Source organism: Bacillus rossius, chromosome 1 (assembly GCF_032445375.1).
Source record: "Bacillus rossius redtenbacheri isolate Brsri chromosome 1, Brsri_v3, whole genome shotgun sequence".
Lineage (NCBI taxonomy): Eukaryota > Metazoa > Arthropoda > Insecta > Phasmatodea > Bacillidae > Bacillus > Bacillus rossius.
Window position 1 is genome coordinate 293,591,557 of NC_086330.1, and position 21,964 is coordinate 293,613,520.

The 21,964-nt window shown below is 34.9% G+C and overlaps 1 protein-coding gene across 1 annotated transcript in view; it reads left to right on the top strand.

Moving 5' to 3' along the window:
- LOC134527754 (ruvB-like 2) overlaps positions 1 to 21,964 on the top strand; it is a 100,297-nt gene that overhangs the window by 40,568 nt on the left and 37,765 nt on the right. The window contains 4 exon segments of the mRNA XM_063360683.1: positions 684 to 796; positions 19,914 to 20,039; positions 20,041 to 20,094; positions 20,096 to 20,136. Of these exon segments, the coding sequence (XP_063216753.1) occupies positions 684 to 796; positions 19,914 to 20,039; positions 20,041 to 20,094; positions 20,096 to 20,136 (334 nt within the window).

Here is a 21,964-nt window from a genome sequence, read left to right on the forward strand (position 1 = left end):
AAGTTTACGTTTATCATGATGTCTTGATACCAATAATTTATTATTTACGATCCCCAGAAATAAATGGTTAGTTTAAAACATATGGCGTCAACTGTACAATACTTCCCAAATTATAAAAGACGTATAAAACAGTTACCAAGAAACCGCTCATTTTATCTTGTGAAGTTTATGTCTCGTACCAGTATTTCGGCTAAGTTGTGACATAAATACAGTATCAGAACTTACAAGCAGCGATGTTTGTACATTCATGTTTACGTTTTTCCCTCGTGCATTTTAGATTGTCTCCTGCTATAATTACTCGTACTTTTACACGCCTAGGCTTAAATTATTACATGTTTAGAAATAAAAGCAACTTTTCATGTTATAAAATATGTATATTTTGCTATTTAAAATGTTCATTGCCTACTAGCTCCACGGTATTTTCTGGTTGTTTATGGTTGTTACGTGACGTAAATAGCGGGATTGATTCGATTTTTGAGACGTAATTCGCGGGAAAGTATTGTATTGGACTATATGGGAACCAAACGGGACCTGAAGAATATAGTGCAAATAACGGGAAAACGTAAATAACGGTAACGTAAATAAGGGGTTTCGCTGTAATCTTTAGTTTAAGGTTTTATTGGTGAAGAACAAATCCTTATACTAAATCGGAATGATTAATATGTATGTGTTTTGTGACGCAGGCGACACCGGAGAGATCAAGAGCGAAGTGCGGGAGCAGATCAACTTCAAGGTGGCCGAGTGGCGTGAGGAGGGCAAGGCGGAGATAGTTCCCGGGGTGCTCTTCATCGACGAGGTACGGTCAACTGTACCTGCCTGCACTTTGTCAAACCATCTCATATTCCACTGACCTCATAAACAATGTTTGGGTTGGTCAATTTTTTATTCCTCAGTTCTGCAGTTTTTCACCAGAATCAGAATCTTCCATCCTATTCATGATATTCTTCGTGTTTACTTTTAAGTAAATAATAAAAAATTATACATATGTTCCAGCAAAGAAAATTATATTTACTCAAATATTCTATTTCACAAGTTTATGTATATTTAGTGACTAAGAATACAGATGAATGATTTGGTTAGCTTTGTTCATTTCTTAGCATTGTTTACATTAATTGCTTTGGAGAAAAAAAATCAAATGATTTAACTCACATCCTATCCAACCTCGGTATGAAAATTCTTTTGCACTCCAAGATTTTTCATACGTGAGCAACATGACGGACAGTAGTGAGAGTTGGTAGGTTGTTATGGGGTGCTTCTGTTTCCCCCACCAATGCATTCCTTCCATGCTGGTTCTCATCTTGCCACCCCTCATCATCAGAATTGACTTGGTGCCAACGAAGCATTAAAACTAGGGCTGGTCTGGAGGGATTCTTGGTCCTTTGATTCCTGTTGAATGTCTAGATTTAAATAATTTGAGTTGAAAAAGATGTGAAGAAAAGTATTGACTGGAAGTGTAGTAAATTAAAAAAATTCAAAACTGACAACTCTGAAGTTCACTTGGCCAATTAGGAGAGGCAAGATTTCATGGTGAATAGCGATAAAACCAAAATACAAGTAAAATTATGTAGAAACACTGCCAAACACCGAAATTGAAGTCAATAGCACTGCATAACACCAAAGTGCAGTGAAATTCACCTCAATTACCTCATTTTAGCTATTAAAATGTACAATTTATTTAATAAAGTTTTAGTTTTATGTTTTTATTTTAAAAACTTAAAATGTTATGTACGAAGTAAAACTCATTTCATGTCTTGCTATGGTTTTTTTAAAACCAAAGTAAATAAAATGAACCTATAGCTGATACCATGTGGTAATGGGTAAAGAACTATAGAGAAACATAACAAGGAAATCTACATGTACAGTAGAGTCCCGATTATCCGGGGTAATGACTGGCAAGGGGCCCACGTATAATCGAAAAACACGGTTAAAACGATGACAGGGGAAAAAAATGATTTAATTAATTTTTTTTTATTCTGACTGTCGATACAAAAACTATAACAACCGCCCCTCATAGCAACGTCCAAATTCATTTCAGGAAAACATTGCACTAATAATAAAACAGCGGTTAAACAACGTATATTTAAATTACAGTAAACTCCCGGTATATCGCGCCCCGATTGATCGCGGAATCGGGTATATCGCGGGTCAAACCATGTCCCCCAGTCAGAAATGAATAATAATAATGGAATAAATGGTTGACAGCCGATTAGGATAATTTTGCGTTGTAACTAACAAACTAAGCATCGGGCAGAAAAAAGCCTAGGCGTCGAAAATGTCCGCAGTGAAATTCTAAACAAGATATCTCCGTACATTATTCCTCTATCTTGTAGGGTTTTCAAATTATGGTCCAATCCAGCCCAGTGATATTTTCTGAAAGACTAGTTCTTAACGTCGCTTTATCTCACAAATGAAGCATCGAACAGGGGACCTGATAAAGCCCACCGTCCAGCAACATTATCCAGCGTGACTCGGCTGGGGATTGATGTTGGATAGGCTTGGTTGTCAGCAAGCGCTGGGAGGAGAGAGGTAGATGTTAGAGCGGGCAGAAACATGACGAGGGGGAGTGGGGGAGGGAATGTGTTCACGCAGCACACAGGCAGAGCATGAGTCACTTGACTGAGCAGCGTCCCTGCGTACAAGGCAAAATCAGGTAGTCCGGTGTTGAAAATTCCACTCCAGAATCTTAATTGGTACTTTACTGGACATCTGTATATAAATGTTTTGTTACAACTTAAACCTACAGACGTAATATTATTGGGTAATTCATTGTATTATACCGTTCATATTTTTAATTTGGTATAATGTTTTAACATTAAATGGTAAAGTAAATCAGCTAGAGTATTTTTAATCTTTGCCCAGGAATTCCCAGTTGTCCAATACTTACGTGAACCATACTGTACCACTTTTGCCGTGAGGTAGTAAACAAGTCCCGGAAATGTTTATGTGTAGCGGTCTCCCGACCTTTAAACAGAGGCTGGGGAATATAACACTTGCCGATCCGAGCCACACACACTCAGCAACTCGACACAGCGTTTGGTGAAATAAGTAAAGACAAAGTTTAACACGGGTTTTAATACGGTGTCACTGATTGCTCTAAAATTAAATTGGCGCAATTTTTGTTTCCCGCATGTGACCGTTTATAATTTACTGTAAGCATGGATAATAAAGTTTAACCACTTGACACGATAGACGATTCTTTATTTTTTATTGTACGAATGCTAGAATCGTTTTTTCCTGTATCTGCGGCCTGCTTCTGCAAAAGACAAGCTCTCTGTAAGTAAATCTAGAATTTTTATTTTGTCAATCAAACTCGGTACTTTGCGATTCATATTCAGTTTGAAGTATCACTACGGCCTTTATTTTTAGAAGACTTTGACCACAGAATCGTGTGTAACCGCACACACTGCACTTACTTTGTTACGGACACTGACGAAGCAGATACTGTGGCTGACACCACAAGACTGGCAGCAGCAGCTTGTGTGCCGCACGTGTGTATGGCGGCGTGTGGCGCGCTCGTAGGCCGTGCGACAAACTGTGCGCGGCACGCGGAAAAATAAAAACAATTCAACATTTAATATTTATCTTTAAAATTTATTATTTTTATTTTTTCACCCGCCTTTAGTGAAAACTGCGGATGCAAAGTCCGCACAAAGGCGGGCCGTCTATACTGTGCGTGCTTGCCGACCTATTAGAACACAGGCGGTGTTTTATGCCTTTTGACCTTGGTCACATCGAAACATCGCGGTTATGCAACAACGCGGGTAAAAGTTATGTCCCCCGACAACTGCGTTAAATAGGGAGTGTACTGTACAAAAAATATTGAACAGTCTAAATTTAATATTAAAAAAATCACGAAATGCATTGTTTACATAATACATATGGCTAGGCATTCCTAAGTAGGTGCTAAAAACATTTCAGTTACAAAATAATAATGCTTTTAATATACAAGATATATTTGATTTCTAATAGGATTTCAAAATAACATAAAAACTTGAGTGTGTTGTATTATAACACAAAATTATTTAACCGGTTAATGTAATCCCGACTCTGTTTACAAAGTGTGTTACTGCCTTGATAAGCCACTAGCGCAGCCTGTTTTAATGTCGAGTACCACTCGTTTGCGTTTATTAGACATTACTGTCAAAATATTACTACAGAAAACAATACCACACAAAGCAACTGCTGACTTAAATCTACGCGAGCCAGTATCAGTCGCGTGAGTCACGCAGCAGCGGCGTCGCGTCGGCGCTAACTTGAGCCCGGTTCACAAGGTCGCGTGGAACACTAGCGCGCACGGTTAACAGGGGTGTGTTTATGATTGCTCCTGCTGTTTTGAAGTTCATGACGCATATTAATACTTACCAACTATGCATGTACCGTGTTTGGCAGCATTATTCGTCGAGAATCACAGCATAAAATGCTCAGTCACATCAATAGATTACAAATATAAAAAAAAAGTCAAAAAATTATTTTGGTTTTTATGGTTTATGTAAGTGAAATATGGCACGGTTAATCCGCAAACCGGATAATCCGCACCCGGATAATCGGGAGTTTACTATATAACATTTTTGAGCTTATAACTTAGCATATTGATTTTTTGATTTTTTAATGTTATAGTTTTATATTTTCTCTCAGTTATATGTATATGTAGTAATATTGTTCAATGTACACAAATTGTTAAAGCAATTGATCAATGTTGTACTTATTATTGTACGTGTTTTAATTTTTAGTGACGATAAAGACTAAATTCATTATCTTTGACAAAATGTGCTTTTTTATTACACCATAAAATCTTGGCTCTACTAATTAATGTTGTTTTCCATACCAATTCTGTTACTAGTCCCAAAAAAATAGTTGTTTTAATATGTAAATATTAGGGATGGGGTGACCGAATCCAATATCCGCAGAATCCTAGGGATTCGAAGCTTCTGCAGGTCTGATGCACGATTCGTCAAAGGATTCGGTGTTTTTTTATTTATTATGCATAAACTGCTTGTATGGGTTATTTATAGAAAAAAAAAAACCTAACCGCTAATCTGTAGGGACCTGAAAAAAGTGGGGTTATTTTTTCTCAAAAGTGGTGTTATTTTCCCCAAAATTCGTGATATAAAAGTGAGGTTATTTTATTTAAAATTTATTTTTAATTTGACATCGTGGATGTTTCAAATGAAGTACGTATTCTAAGTATTCTGAATTATGTCTGATTATTTGATTAAACAACAGTGTTATTTTTACTTTTGAATACATATGCTGATAACACACATTTGCATAGAAAATAACAAATTTAAATCATCATTTAACAAATTAAGTATTTACTGAATACAAGAAATTTCACTAAAGGAATTTTGTTATAGAGCACTTTAAAAATGGAAAGGCTAGGGTTAGTATAATGCTGCACTATTCTGATAGTGATAATAAATATTTACAAAAAAATCACACTAAGTTAATTGTTAATTTTGGTCACCAAAAGAAAGCATGGTGAAAATTTCAATGTTTTTTTCTTTAAGGTTTTGTCATCTGTCACGACATTATGGTAATGAATAAGCAGTCGCTCACTGTCTACATTGTTTGTGGGTGTCCAGACAGCATGCAGCACTGCCAGTGCAAATTCACTGAACTTAGCACTCAGAGCGGTCAGAACTTGCACAAAATCTATACTCTATTCAGTCTTGATTATTTCTTGAACCTCTTCTCTTAAAGCTTTGTAACCCTTAAAAAGTTCTGTCTCTTCAATGTTCTTCATTTCAGTGATACTTTTCAAAGTGGAAATAACATTTTCGGTCTGGTTCAGGATTATATTTTTTGGGTTGAACAACTTGCTCAAAGTTTTGAAAACTGGAGCTGAGGGGTCACCACTAAATAACTGTGGAGTTTATCCATCACAAGTGCTGAGGCCTTCTGGCATTCGTGTTTGACATGAGCTTGCTCACTCGTAGTCAACTTACTCATTGCACTTTCTAGAGATGAATGGAAAATTCCCTTTGAATTAGCTTCAAACCCGCTTTTTACACTTTCCACATCTCCATACAAGGTGTGGGCAGTGGGATACTTCGCTCCTTCAAATTTAGTTAGCAAGTTCACAAGTTCTGATGCATGGTGCTTTATAAAAATACACTGAGTCAAAACTAACTTCACATCTTTATCAGAAAGCGAGGACAGGTATCTTATCCCAGCATTGCTAGACACCTGGTCAGACCCCTTGAAAAATGAAATGATGTGAATGAAGTAATCTGCTAGGTAGAACACTGCCTTGAACCAGGCGTTCCACCGGGTAACTACTGGCATAGGAAATGGTGTAGCGGGCTGTGGGGTTTCTTCTTCCAGATACTGGAGGTATTGGTGCTTTCTTTTTCTAGTATTTAGAAAAGCCGACTTAACATTCGACACAGCATTGTTAACATCTGTAAGTTCACTACTGAGCACATTCCCTACAAGAGAGAGTTTATGAGCCCAACACTGAATGTGGGACACATGCTCACCAAACAACACTTGTAGACTTTTGATACATTTTGTCATATATCGTGCTGCGTCGGTGACAAGTCCCATGATGTTTTGGTACTGAACACCATACTTTCCCACACATTCTGTGATGACCTGAGCGCAAGTTGTAGCATCCGCCTTCTTCAAGAAATTAACAGACGCCACTACAAGGGTGGTGCAAATACATCTGTAAACACATGAAATAATACAACGAATACACATCTGCCCATGCGGTCTGTCGTTTCGTCACAGAGAATGTAGAGATGATTGTCAGATACTACATCTTTGACACTTTTGAAGTGATCTGCTGCTAGTTGGGGTGTGTATTTTTCCCGTAAGTTTTTCACACATGGCAAATCTCCACCACCTAAAACAAAATGATAACTTTGGGGTAAGTAATGCTGAAGAATAGAGACTTTTGCAAAGTTGGGCTCACTGTCTGTAAAAGGGTTGGCCTAGACCTATGATGCCAAATCATTTTATTGCATTAGGATTTATTTTTACATTCATTCTGTATTCCAAGAAACCAAATAAGTTAGTGTCAATGTTTGTGGGGTTAAAAAAAATTAACCTAACCTAAAATGCTACAGAAAAAGTAAGTTGGGCCTAATTACTCTAATACCACAGTAGAGAGACCTATTAACATCAAGGAAATTAATTCACACACTTTTTGTAAAGAAATTGCGATGACATATTTTTGTACTTTGAGTTTTGTCTACTTCGAAGCAGTAAAAATACTAAATAAAGTAGGCCTACAAGTTACCAACTTGCCACCATATTTTTACTAAATAGGCTTAAGTTACATTAAGTTAATTTACTAAACATGTGTGTATCACAAATATAATAAATATTTGGTGAGTAATTCACCGAAATAATTTTAGGAAACACTTTTAATATTGCAGGTAAGTTGTGTACAGATCGAGGTGGTGTTTTCACACATTGCAAAATGCAAAAAAATAAACGGAGGAGGGTGGGGAATGAGTTGAGTTATACCCGGCCTCGTGAAAGAAAAAAAATTGATGCCTTCAGCATTTCAATGTGTATGGACATTGGCATTATTTTTATTAAAACTGCGAGTTTCACCGACTCTCCGACATGGTTAGGCCTATGCACTGTAGGACCTAACAATACGTTATTTAATGACCTAGAATTGATAAATACAGAAGAGCTTAACTCAGAATGCAACGGGGTAAAATCCTACCTTCAACGAACTCATTTAACCATGACTTTAAATGTGGGTCTTCTAATTTCTCCAGCAAATATTTGCCTTGGCGAATGCCTCTGTCGTTTTCATTGCCATGTGTTCAATGTCGATTTTACGCTGATTTACGCTGCCGAAATTCTCGAGAACTGACGTCTGGATTTTCCTTTCAGAAGAACCACTCGTGTATTTTCTTTTAGAGTTGACATGTTTTTCATTTTTTATGTGTTTTAAAACGGAATCTTTCCTCTCAAATGCCACTCTGCAGTTGCAGTATTTACACATAAGCGTTGACGCATCTGACGCATAAACACCTGCACTTTTAAATTCGTCGGCTCGTTGCCGTACACTGACTGGAAGTTTTGGCAGCTTTAAACTTATAATAACGGCATGAAACTTTAAATAAATCACTCGTATGCGACAATCACGTTAAAACCCAAGAAGTGAAATCTGAAATGGCAATCGTTTCGCGTCGCGTGTGGATGTTTTACTCCAAATCGATTAGTCGAACTCATTTAGATACAGCGACTTAGAGAACACGTATATCAAAAGAAAACGATAAATATCGATGTATTCAATAGGAAATATCGCCAGCTCGTAATTTCCTTAAATGAATCGTGAATAGTTATTTGTTTACAACAAATTCGCGTCATTGACTCAAAACATAAAAAATCGCGTTTATACTGTTAAATAAATAAATTTGTGTTATTTTTCGGGTTTATCTCTATCACAAATTTTTCAGGGCCCTACTAATCTGTACTAAAACTGAAATTTCTCAAGAAAAAATTTTTGTCTTTACAGTTGAACCTCGATGATACATTCCCGTTTCACACATTTTCCCATGCCATACGCCGATTAATTTTAGTCCCGCCGAAAGTACTATAGTATTTACAATGGTTTACTTTCCCGGAACATACACTAATAAAATATTTAATTTCCCGTTTCATACGGTTTTACAAAGTGGAAAAGTCCCAAAATTCACAAATGGTTCTTTTATTCCTCCTTATAAACTACATTTAAATGCTTTTATTTTTAAAAACGTCCATTGTTTACCTTTGCAAACATAAGAAAATAACTTTACTGCACCATAGATATGGATAGCATCAGGAGAGTGTGCATTTCGCTAGTAGCATCTATGGCCAGCACCGAAGCGAGACTAGTGGCGCAAACTAGAAATGATTATGAAAACTGTGCACGCTCTTTACCAAGGCATGGATCTCATATTTTGTGCATTGATTAATCTTTAGGGGTGTGCGAATATTTGTAAAAACGAATAGTTGCGAATAGTTCGTCAGTAACTGACAAACTATTCACATTCGTAAGTCAAATAGCAAAATTTAAAATTGCGAATACCGTATTGGCCTCAATATAAGGCGACCTGCAGTTTCAGGAGGCCAAACATATGTAAAAATAATTTTGGTAGAAATTAATGTGAAAATTCATTAGACATACATTTTGTGTTGATAAATCCTTTTTGCATTTATGTATACCACATTTAACTTTCCGTTTCACTTAAGCTCTACGTATTACTATTTAGTAGTGTGTTAACCGTAACAAAAAGCAAACAAAGAATGCAGCTTGCCGGAACAAAACAAGTGGCTAGCTGCCATGGTGAAGCACAGCATACGGTCATGAATAACTTTGGTGACGTGACCGCGAATATTTGTCCATATTACTCTCTGACAGAGAGTCTCTGTCCTATGAATTTTAAAGAATAATCTATGATAATTATGTTGTTTGAAAGGTTTTTACATAAATAAAGAGTGGATTACTGTGGAATTTTTCAAATAGCTTTTGAAGCAATGTTCCAAGTTCCTGTAAATATGGCGTCTTAGTGCGTGTTTGGCAATGTTCGTTTTACAACAAAGAAATATTGTGGAAAGACATTTGGCATTTGTGAATTTCCAAACATTACATCCAAAATGTTAACATTTTCTGTTTGTAAACGTAAACAATCGTTCTGAAAATAGCCGTGATATTTTAGCACAAATATTTCCGTTAAAAATCTGAAATTAAATTACTGTAAATGTTAACACGCGATTGTACACAAAGTACAAATATGAATTGTGTAATGAAAGGTTGTCATTTTGAGATGCTTCAACATTCACATTTTTACTCAAGAACAAATATTTTAATTTTAAACGTTAAACAATTATGAATTACTGCAATATTGGGTGAATTTATCGTTTTCCCCATGTGAGGTAACGAAGTTTTCATTAATATAAAAAGTCGTGAACATTTTGTTTAACAATGTTTCTACTGTAGCTTGCAGCTTGGAACTGTTTGCGGTGCTGACGTCTTGGGTGCGAAAATAAGGCAGCTTCCAATTTTCTCATCTCTCGTTTATGTAAAAATGGTCACCAATGGACCAATACTGTATTTACATGGCTGTGTTTTATTTCTCGTGGTGGTTACAAATGCTTCAGTTTTCACCAGCTTCTAATGTAATTTCCAAAGTATTTATACATTCTTACTTACATAACCGCAATGTATTTTTAAAAGGTTCATTTCAAGGAAAAAAAATAACAAACCAAAATCATCTTACATTAAACCAACTTGTTTCAAAAGCCAGACGGTAAACGTAAACACGAAGCCACTTCCAAATGAATATAGTTAGCAGGAATGCCAACGACTACCGTATTTTTGATGAACGGTTGCTATTGTTTACAAAACCGTTAAAATTAACTGTTTCAAATATTTTATTCAATGATAACCTTTTTATATATTCGTTTTGAGTATTGAAGTTAATCACGGAGTTTTTCCGGTCATATAGTTTGAAGTACAATGAAATTAATTTCCCATGCTTAACATTTTTTTAATCCAAAATTTTTCCATTGTGGTAACCGAAAAAAAAACATTAGATAACAATTATTAAATATTATTATATATGAAATAAAAATTCATGTCCTCAATAACGCTTAAAAATACTAAGTGAATTTTTTTTTGTGGTTTCATTTACAGAAAATATCTTGTATAAACTAAATTTCTGAAAACCCGCCTTGTTCAGTGTGGTAGTACACATACACACACACACACACACACACACACACACATATACACATATATATATACATACATATACATACATACATACATGCATACATGCATACATACATACATACGTACATACATACATACATACATACACACATACATATATTACAACTATTCAACTTCGAAACTATTCACATTCTATTCAAAAAATTTACTATTCTATTCGAAAATATTCAACCATCAAACTCCACTATTCGTACACCCCTATTAATCTTTGAAATAATATACCCATTTGTTATTGTTTCCTTACGATCGGATTGTTTTGTATTCTAAGTTTCTAAAGTTAAAATTTTATTGAAAATTGTTCTGTTGCATAAAGTTGTTTGTAAAAACAAACAGACATTTCTGATATTTTTTCCCAATAACTAGCCAATTTTTTTTCTTTATTTCTAATTTAGGCTTGGTGACTTCCCTGCCCCCCTCCCCTAAAAAGAAAGGACATTATAACAATTTGTAGGCCACTGTTTCTCATTTCAGTTTTACTTGATTATGTACTGTATTTTACATTTCTGGTCTTTTATTGTATGTATACAATGATGATGAATTCATACCTTTCATTAATATACATAATGCAATTAATTACATTACACACATGTATTTATGTAAAAAATTATTATTGCCATTCCCTTTTCATACACTTTCCCGCATCATACACCATTTTTGTGCCCTCCGTTGAAAAGTGTATGACAGTGGTTCTACTGTATATACACAAGAAACAGTTAAAGCACAACATATTTGAGGTTAGGAAGGCATCAGATGTTATAAACAAGAATGTACCCAGCCTAAGCTGTGTTGATATTAATTTTTTGCCTACATACAACAGTTTACGATTTTATTAATACATCTGCCACTTTTCAAAATACAAGCAGTGATGCAAAAGTATTATTGATTTTTACCATTTGCGCTATAACCTAATATGCACCAAACTTCCACTCACGACTCGTGATCACGGCGCATCGTCAGCTGCATTATCTTCGAACTCATCAAACACTGTTCCGTTTTCTTTAAGCATATGAGAATTTGTTTTTGTAATGTTTTAATCAAGAATATAAATTAATAAAATAGTTCACAAACAAACGTAAAAGTTTTCAACAGAAACGAAGTTCAAACAAAACAATATTCACAACACTCAATTCACACACAAAGTATTGGCGACACTGGGCACAGAACAATGGCGTCTCATCCCTTTTGTTTATTAATTTGTTATCGGCATTGATTTTATCTGTGCGAGTTTTTCTACTGAACTGAATATTTCCATGTAACATGTGGTTTATCTTTCATTGTGAATGGTGATTTAAAGTCATTTACGTGACGTAAATCACAATCAGATATGTCAGACGTATGGGAACATTTTGTTCTAGACAAATCCGACACCACCAAAGCTGCATGTCTGTTTTGTGGTGCAAAAATATCCCGCGGAAAGTCATGTACAACAAGTGCGTTACGTGAACATCTTAAACTCCACTCGGCCCAAATCGCTGTTGATAAACAGGAGAATATTGAATCTTCCAGTTCAGGATAAATTGCAGGGCCTAGTAGAATTTTATCTGAACCTCAAAACAATGAACCATCACTTACACAGCCCACACTAGCACAATTCATGACAAAAAAAAATTTAAGTTTTCAAGCAAAGATGGCAAAGGAAAACACATAGGTAGGCTTATTGCAGAAATGATATGTGTTGACAATCATCCACTGTCTGTTGTAGAAAACAAAGGCTTCAAAAAGCTTATTGCATTTCTGGAACCTCGTTATTCAATGGTTTCGAGAAAATTTCTGGCAAATACACTTAGACCAGATATGTACCAAACTACATGTGAGAAAGTGAAGGGACTTTTAGTGCAAGCAGAATACATCTCACTCACATTAGATATGTGGTCATCATTTTCTAAATCTGCTAAGGATGATTTTATGAGCATCACAGCACATTTTATTGACAGTGAATATGAAGCATGTCATGTTGCTCTTAAATTTTTGAAAACACGGAAATCATATTTTCCTAACCTTGCAAAAGTCACCAAGAAATATCATTCGTGTCCACCTGCAACCGTTTTTTCTGAACGACTGTTCAGTACTGCGGGGCTAATTGTTGACCAGAAAAGGAGCCGACTAGAGCCTGAACGTGTGAACATGTTAACTTTTCTGAACAAAAATCTTAATATGTTTACAAATTGTGAGTAATTTTTTTGTACATGAACACTAAGTAAGTGACATACTTTAAGATTAAATTTGTTAGTTTGAATTTGTAAGTGACCTGTTTTATTTTTATTTTTTTACTTTTTGTGGATGTTTCTTATAACTGCTATAAATACATATAAATATATGTAGGGTCTATAATACTATTTGCTTGTTAATTTGTGATTAATTTTAAAACAGGAGTATGGTGCCTCACAACTGTTTCAAGATTTGGGTTTGGGTTCGAGATTCGGCAATTCCAGTCGAGGATTTGAGTTAAGGATTCGGATTCGCCCCATCCCTAGAAATATGTAAATAAAGTTAACATTTGTTATATGATAAATTTAGTTCACAAAAGAAGCATTTAAAGTAATGTGGGCATCATAGGGAATTTTTGTTTGGAAAAATTTTGGGCGCAAAATAATAATTCTTGTAGGGAAACTGGGATGGGAGCAGGATTTATTTGAGGGTTACATATTTAAAAAATTTTCATACTATTTTGATGGTAAAAGTCCTTTGTTTTATGTATGCCAAAATCTATTAATTAAACATATATATAGGCAGGTAATTTTCCAGGATCGCAAAAGGTTAACCTTATTTAATTTATGATGTTAAAATTAAACTTTTTTTTTTTAAGTAGTGACCAAATTAGTTCATGTTTACACTAAGTCAAATTATTCACTTCTTTTAGTTATTTATGGCAGCCAAGTACCCATTTGTCAATATTACAAACACATTTACAACAAATTCTGCAATGTTCTGGCTTTTTTTTTCTTCTTTTTTTTTAATGTTGCTGTTAAGACACTGTTCACATGTCTATAGTGTGTCAGTACAGCAAAAAACTACTTCTATGTTAACATGGTGCTAGATTAATCGTAACTATCAATTTAAACATTGTTTCGATTACCGTGTTCACATTTTGTCCATTGCACAACAGTTCCTGTGTTTTTGTTGATTTGTTGATGTCCATGGTCAAAGGCAATATTTTTTCCAATATCGGTACTTGTAGTCCAGTCATATTGGGTTTTTACTGGGACAGTTGTGGGGTAGTTTTGATTTCTTCCATGCTTATGTTTTTTGGGGTACTGAATTTGAATTTGAGGTTTGCTAACAAAATTTTGTGATACACTTTAAAAAATTCAAAAAAAGGTAAAAAAAAAATATTTTTTGGCAGTTTTTTGCTTATGACTAGAAAACTATCAACTTATCGTTAATAACATTTCTATTCAAATTGAAAGTACTTATATTTGCTACAATTTTTCTTTTTTAGGTTTTTTCTCCGATGAACCGTTCGGGCTGAAGCGTTAGTTGAATATTGGTGTATTTCGGCTGTCTCTGCAAAAAAACTCACTTCTTTCGCTCTAAAACTCTTAATTTATTATTAACCGCTGTAATTTAGTGAATTTCTTTCAGTTATGTAGATATCTTCGATCATATATGTAAAGGTATATATACATGGCATTTTTAAAAAATTACATAATTTTTAAGTTATTAAATTAAGTCCGAAATTGTACAAATTTGGTTTCAAAAAAGTTGAAATTCCAACAAAAAATCTTAAAACCTTATTTCTTATTTTTTTATTTTATTACAAATGATTATATATTACAACCTTATATGAGCAAAAATTATATGAGCCGTAGTCGTTTAGAGGTTCCTGGCTGAGGTTCTGACATAGATAATGGTTTTTCTGTCGTCAATGTCGGGGCTTGTACATCTAGAAAATGAAATACGTAGATGTTGATATAACAACTTGTGACCATATCTCAAGGAGACATGAATGATTACGAAATAGATTGTGAGATTAGACATACCTTGCACATTGTGTAAGCATCTTTCTTCAGTCTGTTCTTTGTATATGTCAGTGCTGTCTTCCGGGGGCTCCATGTTATCACACAGCCCTTCGCACGATGTGCAGATAGGAGAGCAATGAAGACCTGCCATCCTGCATCCACAATTGCATTGACAGTCTTTTTTACATTTACAATAAATGTGCTTAAGTATCGAATCTGGTGCAGGGTTCAAAGTGGTTGGCACTGGCATGGTACCACTTCTTGTTTTTTTCCACCCCCACTCGTTTGGGTCTCTTTGTTGCTCGTTGAGTGTGTTTTAACTGGATAACCATTGCTGCACCTGAAAGTAAACTCTCAGTGAATGTTGTTGTGCAACAGCTTTGGTGGGGGATAGTGAGGTAATGTTGGTTTTACTTCTGTATGATGAAGATACATATTGCCTGTATCTCAAATGTTCAGGTTAGTATCATGTCTCCTCCCATACAGAGCCATGAGAAACACGTTTCCTGCTTCGACAGTCTTGTCCTGATGTGCATGAGGGTCTTTGGAAGCATCAATGATTGGTTACAGGTAGGGATGGGGCGATCGAATCCAATATCCGCCGAATCCGCCGAATCCTAGGGATTCGAAGGTTCGGCGGGTCTGATATAGGATTCGTCAAAGGATCCGGTTTTTACTATTTACGGGAAAAAAATACAGTAAAACTCGCTTACGAGGTCCCGCATGGTAGGTTTTTCCATATAAAGCGTTTAAATTACCCGAGGTCTCGTCATTTACGCCATTAAATGTGTGATATAATGTCCGTTAAAATTTTTTCTGAAACTTCTTGTCTCAAATAATGGCACACGTAAATATGAAGAAAAGGCAAATGAACAACAACATATGAAGAAATATGGATGATGTACCATAACTACAGTACAAACCCAATAGTTATTTTAAGATAATTACCATAAAAAGAACTAAAGATTCTTTGTAGAATACCATAATTACTACAGAAGCATGATAGCTACCATATTTGCACTATAGTTACCGTAACAACTGAGATGTATATTTACCGTGATAGTAATGTATTATTTATTTATGACATATTAAATTAAAGAACATTGTTAAAAAAAAAAAGGATGTTAAACTTTGATATGTACGGTTGGCACATGTTGCTAAGAAATAATGCGATCTGAAAGAATGCAGTACTACTACGAAAAGTGAAAATGGTACTCGTGGATTTTTAGGTTATGGCAGTCTCTTTCGTTTTTCAGTAATATCGGCCGAAAATTAACAAGCGTACTGTATCGGAAGTCGGCAGAAATGCTGATTCAACTAAATATTGGCAAAATCGGCTTCTTCAATACAGCTCTACATTTAATGACATGAGTAAACATATTTCAGACTTCAGGATATTGAAAAAGACTTTAATTTCCATGTAGGTTTATTGTGTGTATGTTTTTTTGCAAGTGTAAATTGAATGAAGTAAAATGTTTTTATTTTTATTACTTTCAATTGATTAAACTTTAATGACCAGTTACAGATATTTATGACACTAATTTTGAGGTTAAGCAATTTTACTAAAGCATTCCAGCCAAGCAGGTTGCCAGCGAGAGACGCTTCTCTTTTGCTGGAAACACTATCTCCAATCGTAGAGCTAATTTAACTCCTGAACGTGCAGAACAAATTATTGTTCTGAATGATAGATTAAAGAACAGAATTTAATACTCTGTGACAATCTCTCTCAGAATTATTGTGCTGAAAAGTGGAAATGTTGAAACAGTGTGAATGTACTTTTCAAACAACATGATTTTTGGTGCTAAGTTTGTTGAAGCTCAGTAAGGACTCCAGAAAAATTGACAAGGGTGAAATTTTTCCAAAGATATGTTACATTTACACAAACATATACTTGGCTATGTTAGTTGGATGATATCAGTTACTAATGAACCAATGGAAACAGGTAAGATTCAATGAAAAAAAATGTTATTTTTTTTCTAGCAGTGCAAAATGTAAACACACTCTGTAAATAGTTACCCAAAATTAATAAGTCCACTTCATTTTAATACTTTATTCAAACATGATATTAAGTTTAAGATAAAAATAATTTCCCAAAAGTGTAACTGTACCACAAAAGCTCGAGCTCGGCTCGAAGTAAAATTCTTAGGCTCGCAGACCTCTAGCTTATTTATAGAAAAAATCCTAACCGCTAATCTGTACTAAAACTGAAATTTCTCAAGAAAAAATTGTTGTCTTTATATACACTTATACCAGAAATGTACCAATCTACATGTGATAAAGTCAAGGGACTTTTAGTGCAAGCAGAATACATCTCACTTACATTAGATATGTGGACATCATCTATTAAAAGATTCGGGTTTGGGTTCGAGATTCGGCAATTCCAGTCGAGGATTCGAGTTAGGATTTGGATTCGAGGAAATCAGGATTCGCCCCATCCCTAGTTACAGGTCATTGTTTTTTGCAGGACTTCGAAAAAATTTCAGTTTCCCGTGGTTAAAAATAGCAGAGGTATTGTCACAACCACTCATCACGTGCAGGTACAATATATGGTCTGATAAGCTTTCGTAAGTGGCAAGATGAGGATTTTAGAGCGCTTGCAACACCTTTCCTTTTCCTGGTTTCAAAAATAAGATACATTTTATGTTTGGGCTACACAGGCCATTCAAAATCACCAAAAGGTCTATATCTTCCCCCACCACTGTCACACATTCATTTGACGGGGCCAACATAAAACTGTTGTGATAATTAGGATGTCAGCGTCCTCTACAGCTTGCTGTGAATACATTTTTGCATCATCAAATTTTTCCATTAACATAGATATCAACTGGCTATTGTTTTTTGGAATTTGCAAGGAAACTCTCATGTGAGACAGTGGGCACCATCGATTCTGTAAATGATACTGCAGCAGATTGTTTTCTTTGTGCTCTTCTCAATCATTCTATGCACTTGGTGCTTTCACAAGCTTCGTCAGGGTAGCCATCGAAAATGACAATGGCATTTGATTTGTAGTTTGACTTGAGGTATGATACATAACTGCTGCAAAATTTCTATATATGTCAGGCCGTGGTGCCGTTTGATCCAGTGTAACAAAAACCCTCCATCAATGACATATTTTATATTATTCAAATGTGCCTGTTCAATCGGTGAAAAAGCCCTGTACAAGTTCAATTTTGTTCCTTTTCTCATCCCATGCTCATCGAAAAGAGAAAGAGAGTAGGGGCTAAGTTCGTAACACAAAAATTCTCGCAGATCTTCATCTGAATGTATTACGATGGTCATTCGCTGGAAAAGTGTGGTTGGATTGATGACTACAGCCCTGTATTGTATCTGAATGGAGCTGTTCATGATCGCAAGAGGCTGCACTCTTTCACTTTGTTTGAATTTTACGATTGAAATTCACCTTCAACAATGCGCTGTATACCATTCATGCCTACCTCCTTGGACAAGTGGCAGTTGATTCTCTCATCTGCTACAACACCTGTACTTAGTGACATTAGGTCAGTGGTCTCTGGGAAAGGAGGATGCTCGTGGAACCAATTCAGCAACTGGTATGCATCAGTATTGTCTCGCTTTTGCATAGTATTACTGCTGTCAACATGTTGTTCTGACGTGAGTTCAACTCCCGTAAAGTGCTCAATCTCTTGGCACACATTATGCAGTGCTGTCATCCCTTGTGTCCATCTTGTCACAATGCCGGCAGTTACTCTGCGGCCATGAGCAAGACCACTACTTTTAGGGGAAGAAGGGAAAGGGAGTGTATTGCAGTGGAGACATTCTGTCTCCCTTCCTGCATTACTGATCGTATGAAATATATTCACAGAAAGACAATTAATGGATCCGAATGTAAAGTGTAAAAGTAATAAGGTGATTCACTGCAACGAGAGAGAAATAATATAATAAATTATAGTAAAATAACAATATAAAGTAAGAGCACTTTTAAACTAGACCGGGCAGTTGTAAAATCTTTTGGGGATGTCGGGAGAGAATAAATAAAATTTAAAAAAAGTACAAGACGGAATTATATTTGCACAGAATTTAAATACAATTAGATTTTAAAAGTTCTTTTTAGTACTGGAGATGGTATAACAATTGAAACCCCGGCTTGGGTATTCAACTTAATACTAGGAGGGATTCACTAAATGACAGCCATTAATAATAAATTATAGTTTTAGAGTGGAAAAAGTGGGTTTTTTTGCGGAGACAGCCGAAATACACCAATGTTCAACTAGCGCTTGAGCCTGAACAGTTCATCGAAGAAAAAAACCTTAGAAAGAAAAATTGTAGGAAATTTTATAGAAATTTAATTTTGAATATAAATATTATTAACGAAAAGGTTTCAAGACATAAGCAAAAAATTGCCAAAAAATGAAAATTTTTTACTTTTTTTTTTTTAAAAAAAATTTTAAATGATGCTTCACAAAATTTTGTTAGCAAACCTCAAATTCGAATTCATCACACCAAAAAACATAAGCACGGAATAAATTAAAACTTTCCTACTAGGGGCCCTTTTGAGAACCAGTTGACTGGATTATTGACACAAAACAAACGTTTGTTATGCATTTAATATGTTTAAAATATCTATTTTCAGTCACGGACAAAAATATGTTTTGTTACCTTTTAAAGACAGTTATGAAATAATGTGATTATTTTGTGTATTTTTCAAACGCTGAATTGAGTGCTTGTTTTTGATTGTGCCTCTGAATTTATTTTACACAGCCATTAATATATTAATAAAATTAATAAAAAGTGGCATTTTCAGTTCTGTTATTATATTGAATCAGAATAGAGTACAGTGCTTTCTTTCAAAATAGTTCGTTAATAAGTTTGGCACATGGACATGTATACTACCGGACTAAATTCGGGAAACGGGGAAAAGTAATTTCTTGCCTAATGTTTCGCAAAAGATACATTACTGTTTTTTTTCCCCGGACAATACCGGGTTCCCACCCAGCTTTAATATATGGGCTTGAATTTTTCAACACCATAATGAACATCTTCATTTCTTGGTGGTGGTGGTTTTTTTTCTTTCTCCACTTATGAGCCTTAATCTAATTCGAGGGGTAGATTGGAGGTACTCTGTGGTATAAATTAAAATTTGGAACCCTAGAAAATGATATGTGTGATCCATTACTAGATAAAACCTAAATATTAAAAAAAAAATCTTGTGTGTTTAGATGCTAGTATAAACTAAAATACAGTGTTTGTGGTTGCAGGTTCACATGCTGGACATTGAGTGCTTTTCATTCCTGAACCGCGCTTTGGAAAATGAGATGTCACCCATCATCATAATGGCGACAAACCGTGGCATCACCCGCATCAGGGGTACCAACTACAAGTCTCCCCCACGGTATCCCCATCGACCTGCTCGACCGTCTTATCATCGTGTCCACGTCCCCCCTACTCTGAGAAGGAACTCAGGGAGATTCTCAAGATAAGGTAAGCGATGAGCCCCAAGAATCTTGCCATTTGTTATCATTAGGGGCACCAAAAAAATGAATTGCGAAATTATCAAATTGCAACAAAATTCTGTGGTTTTTAAAATTATTCCCGAAATTTCACCATTTTTATGGAATAATTGAAGTTTTATGCGTAATACTGTTATTTTAATGTGTGTGGATCAATGCCATTTCTGAAAGCCTGATATGGTAATTCATACATTTGGAACACAAGATGCTAATTTTGATACCATATTATTTTAATTTCTCGAAAGTAGGATTATTGTTTCTAAAACACCACTAATTGATAGTTCTCATTGCTGGATTAAACGTGATACATGTTCTATGCATAGCAAGTAGGCCTGGGCAAATATTTGGATTTTCAAATACAAGTAATAAACTATTTGTATTTGATTTTAGCTCGAATACTAACACTTTGAGATTATTAATATTCATTTACTTATGAATATTTTACATGAGTGAGTTTGTCTTGTACCAGCATTCACTGTTGAGGTTATTTGAGCACTTATAAATACCTCTTTTTTTTGTTTAATGGGACTTCATAATCAAAATAATTAACAATAAGTAATGTAATGTTCTATTTATTTTGTTCTATTTATTTTATTTATTTGCATTTGTGACATACACACAGACAGCTATGATGCTTTTATGGTTGGCACGGAAGAAAAAATAACTAAAATACAAAATACAGAAATCAAACAAAAAAGCTTATAACACAAAACACAAATACGTACCAAATACAGACACATATATAGAAATTAGAACAAATATAATAATAACAATAAATATACAATTAAGACTAGGTCAATAACTAAAATAAAAAGCAAATACAAACACACACAATACTTAAATGCATAATAACAAAAGTTATGTACTGATGTAAATAGAGTTTGAAGGGGGGGGGGGGGGCAAATTATGATTATCGATATGATATAAGTCACTATGATTTTATAACAGTGCAGTAAGAGTTATAGCAGAAAGAAACAATGTGTATTAAACATGCAACAAGTATTCAAAGTTTTTTTTTTTCACTACTGTCTTGCTAAATGTTAAAGGAAAAATCTCACTAACGATTCAAAAAATGGCCTATTTGTCATTTACAAATTGGAAACAAAATATTATATGTAGGCCTGTGTGAATATCAGTTTTCTAATTCAAATCGAATATGAATATCAAATTCTTCGTGAAAACTAATATTGAATTCGAATACGTAGTAAGAATAAGAATTAGAATCCCACCAAATAATTTTTTTTCAAATTCATCTAACAACTGCGTATAAATGAGACAAAATTCATTTATTTATATTTGTTACATACCTACCAATAGTCATGGACTTTTGTGGTGAGCACAATACATATAAAAAAGACAAATAACAAATGAGGTCACTGCAGGTATGTAGACACATCACCCACGTTCGCACCAAGAGCAGGCAGTCCTAGCTGAAGGGAAGGACCACAACAGGGAGGCGCTTCTGTAATTGGCCAACACATGTAAGTACTACGTGCTACATATCTGCAGAGACCACGACAGACATTAACAGACACAAACATAAAACATTAATAAACACAAAGACAGGACGTACAATAACAAATAAAGATGTTATTAATGATAAAACTACAAGTCAACATTAAGAAGTACAAGAAAGTGTTATATGCTGCCGATATAGAATTGCCATATATAATTATATAACATACCGTATATACTCGTGTATAGCGCGCCCTTTTTCCCCCTCAAGTAAAGGAAAAAAATAAGGATGCGCGCTATACACGGAAAAAAAAAAGTGAGTAGATGGGCGGGGAGGAGTGGAA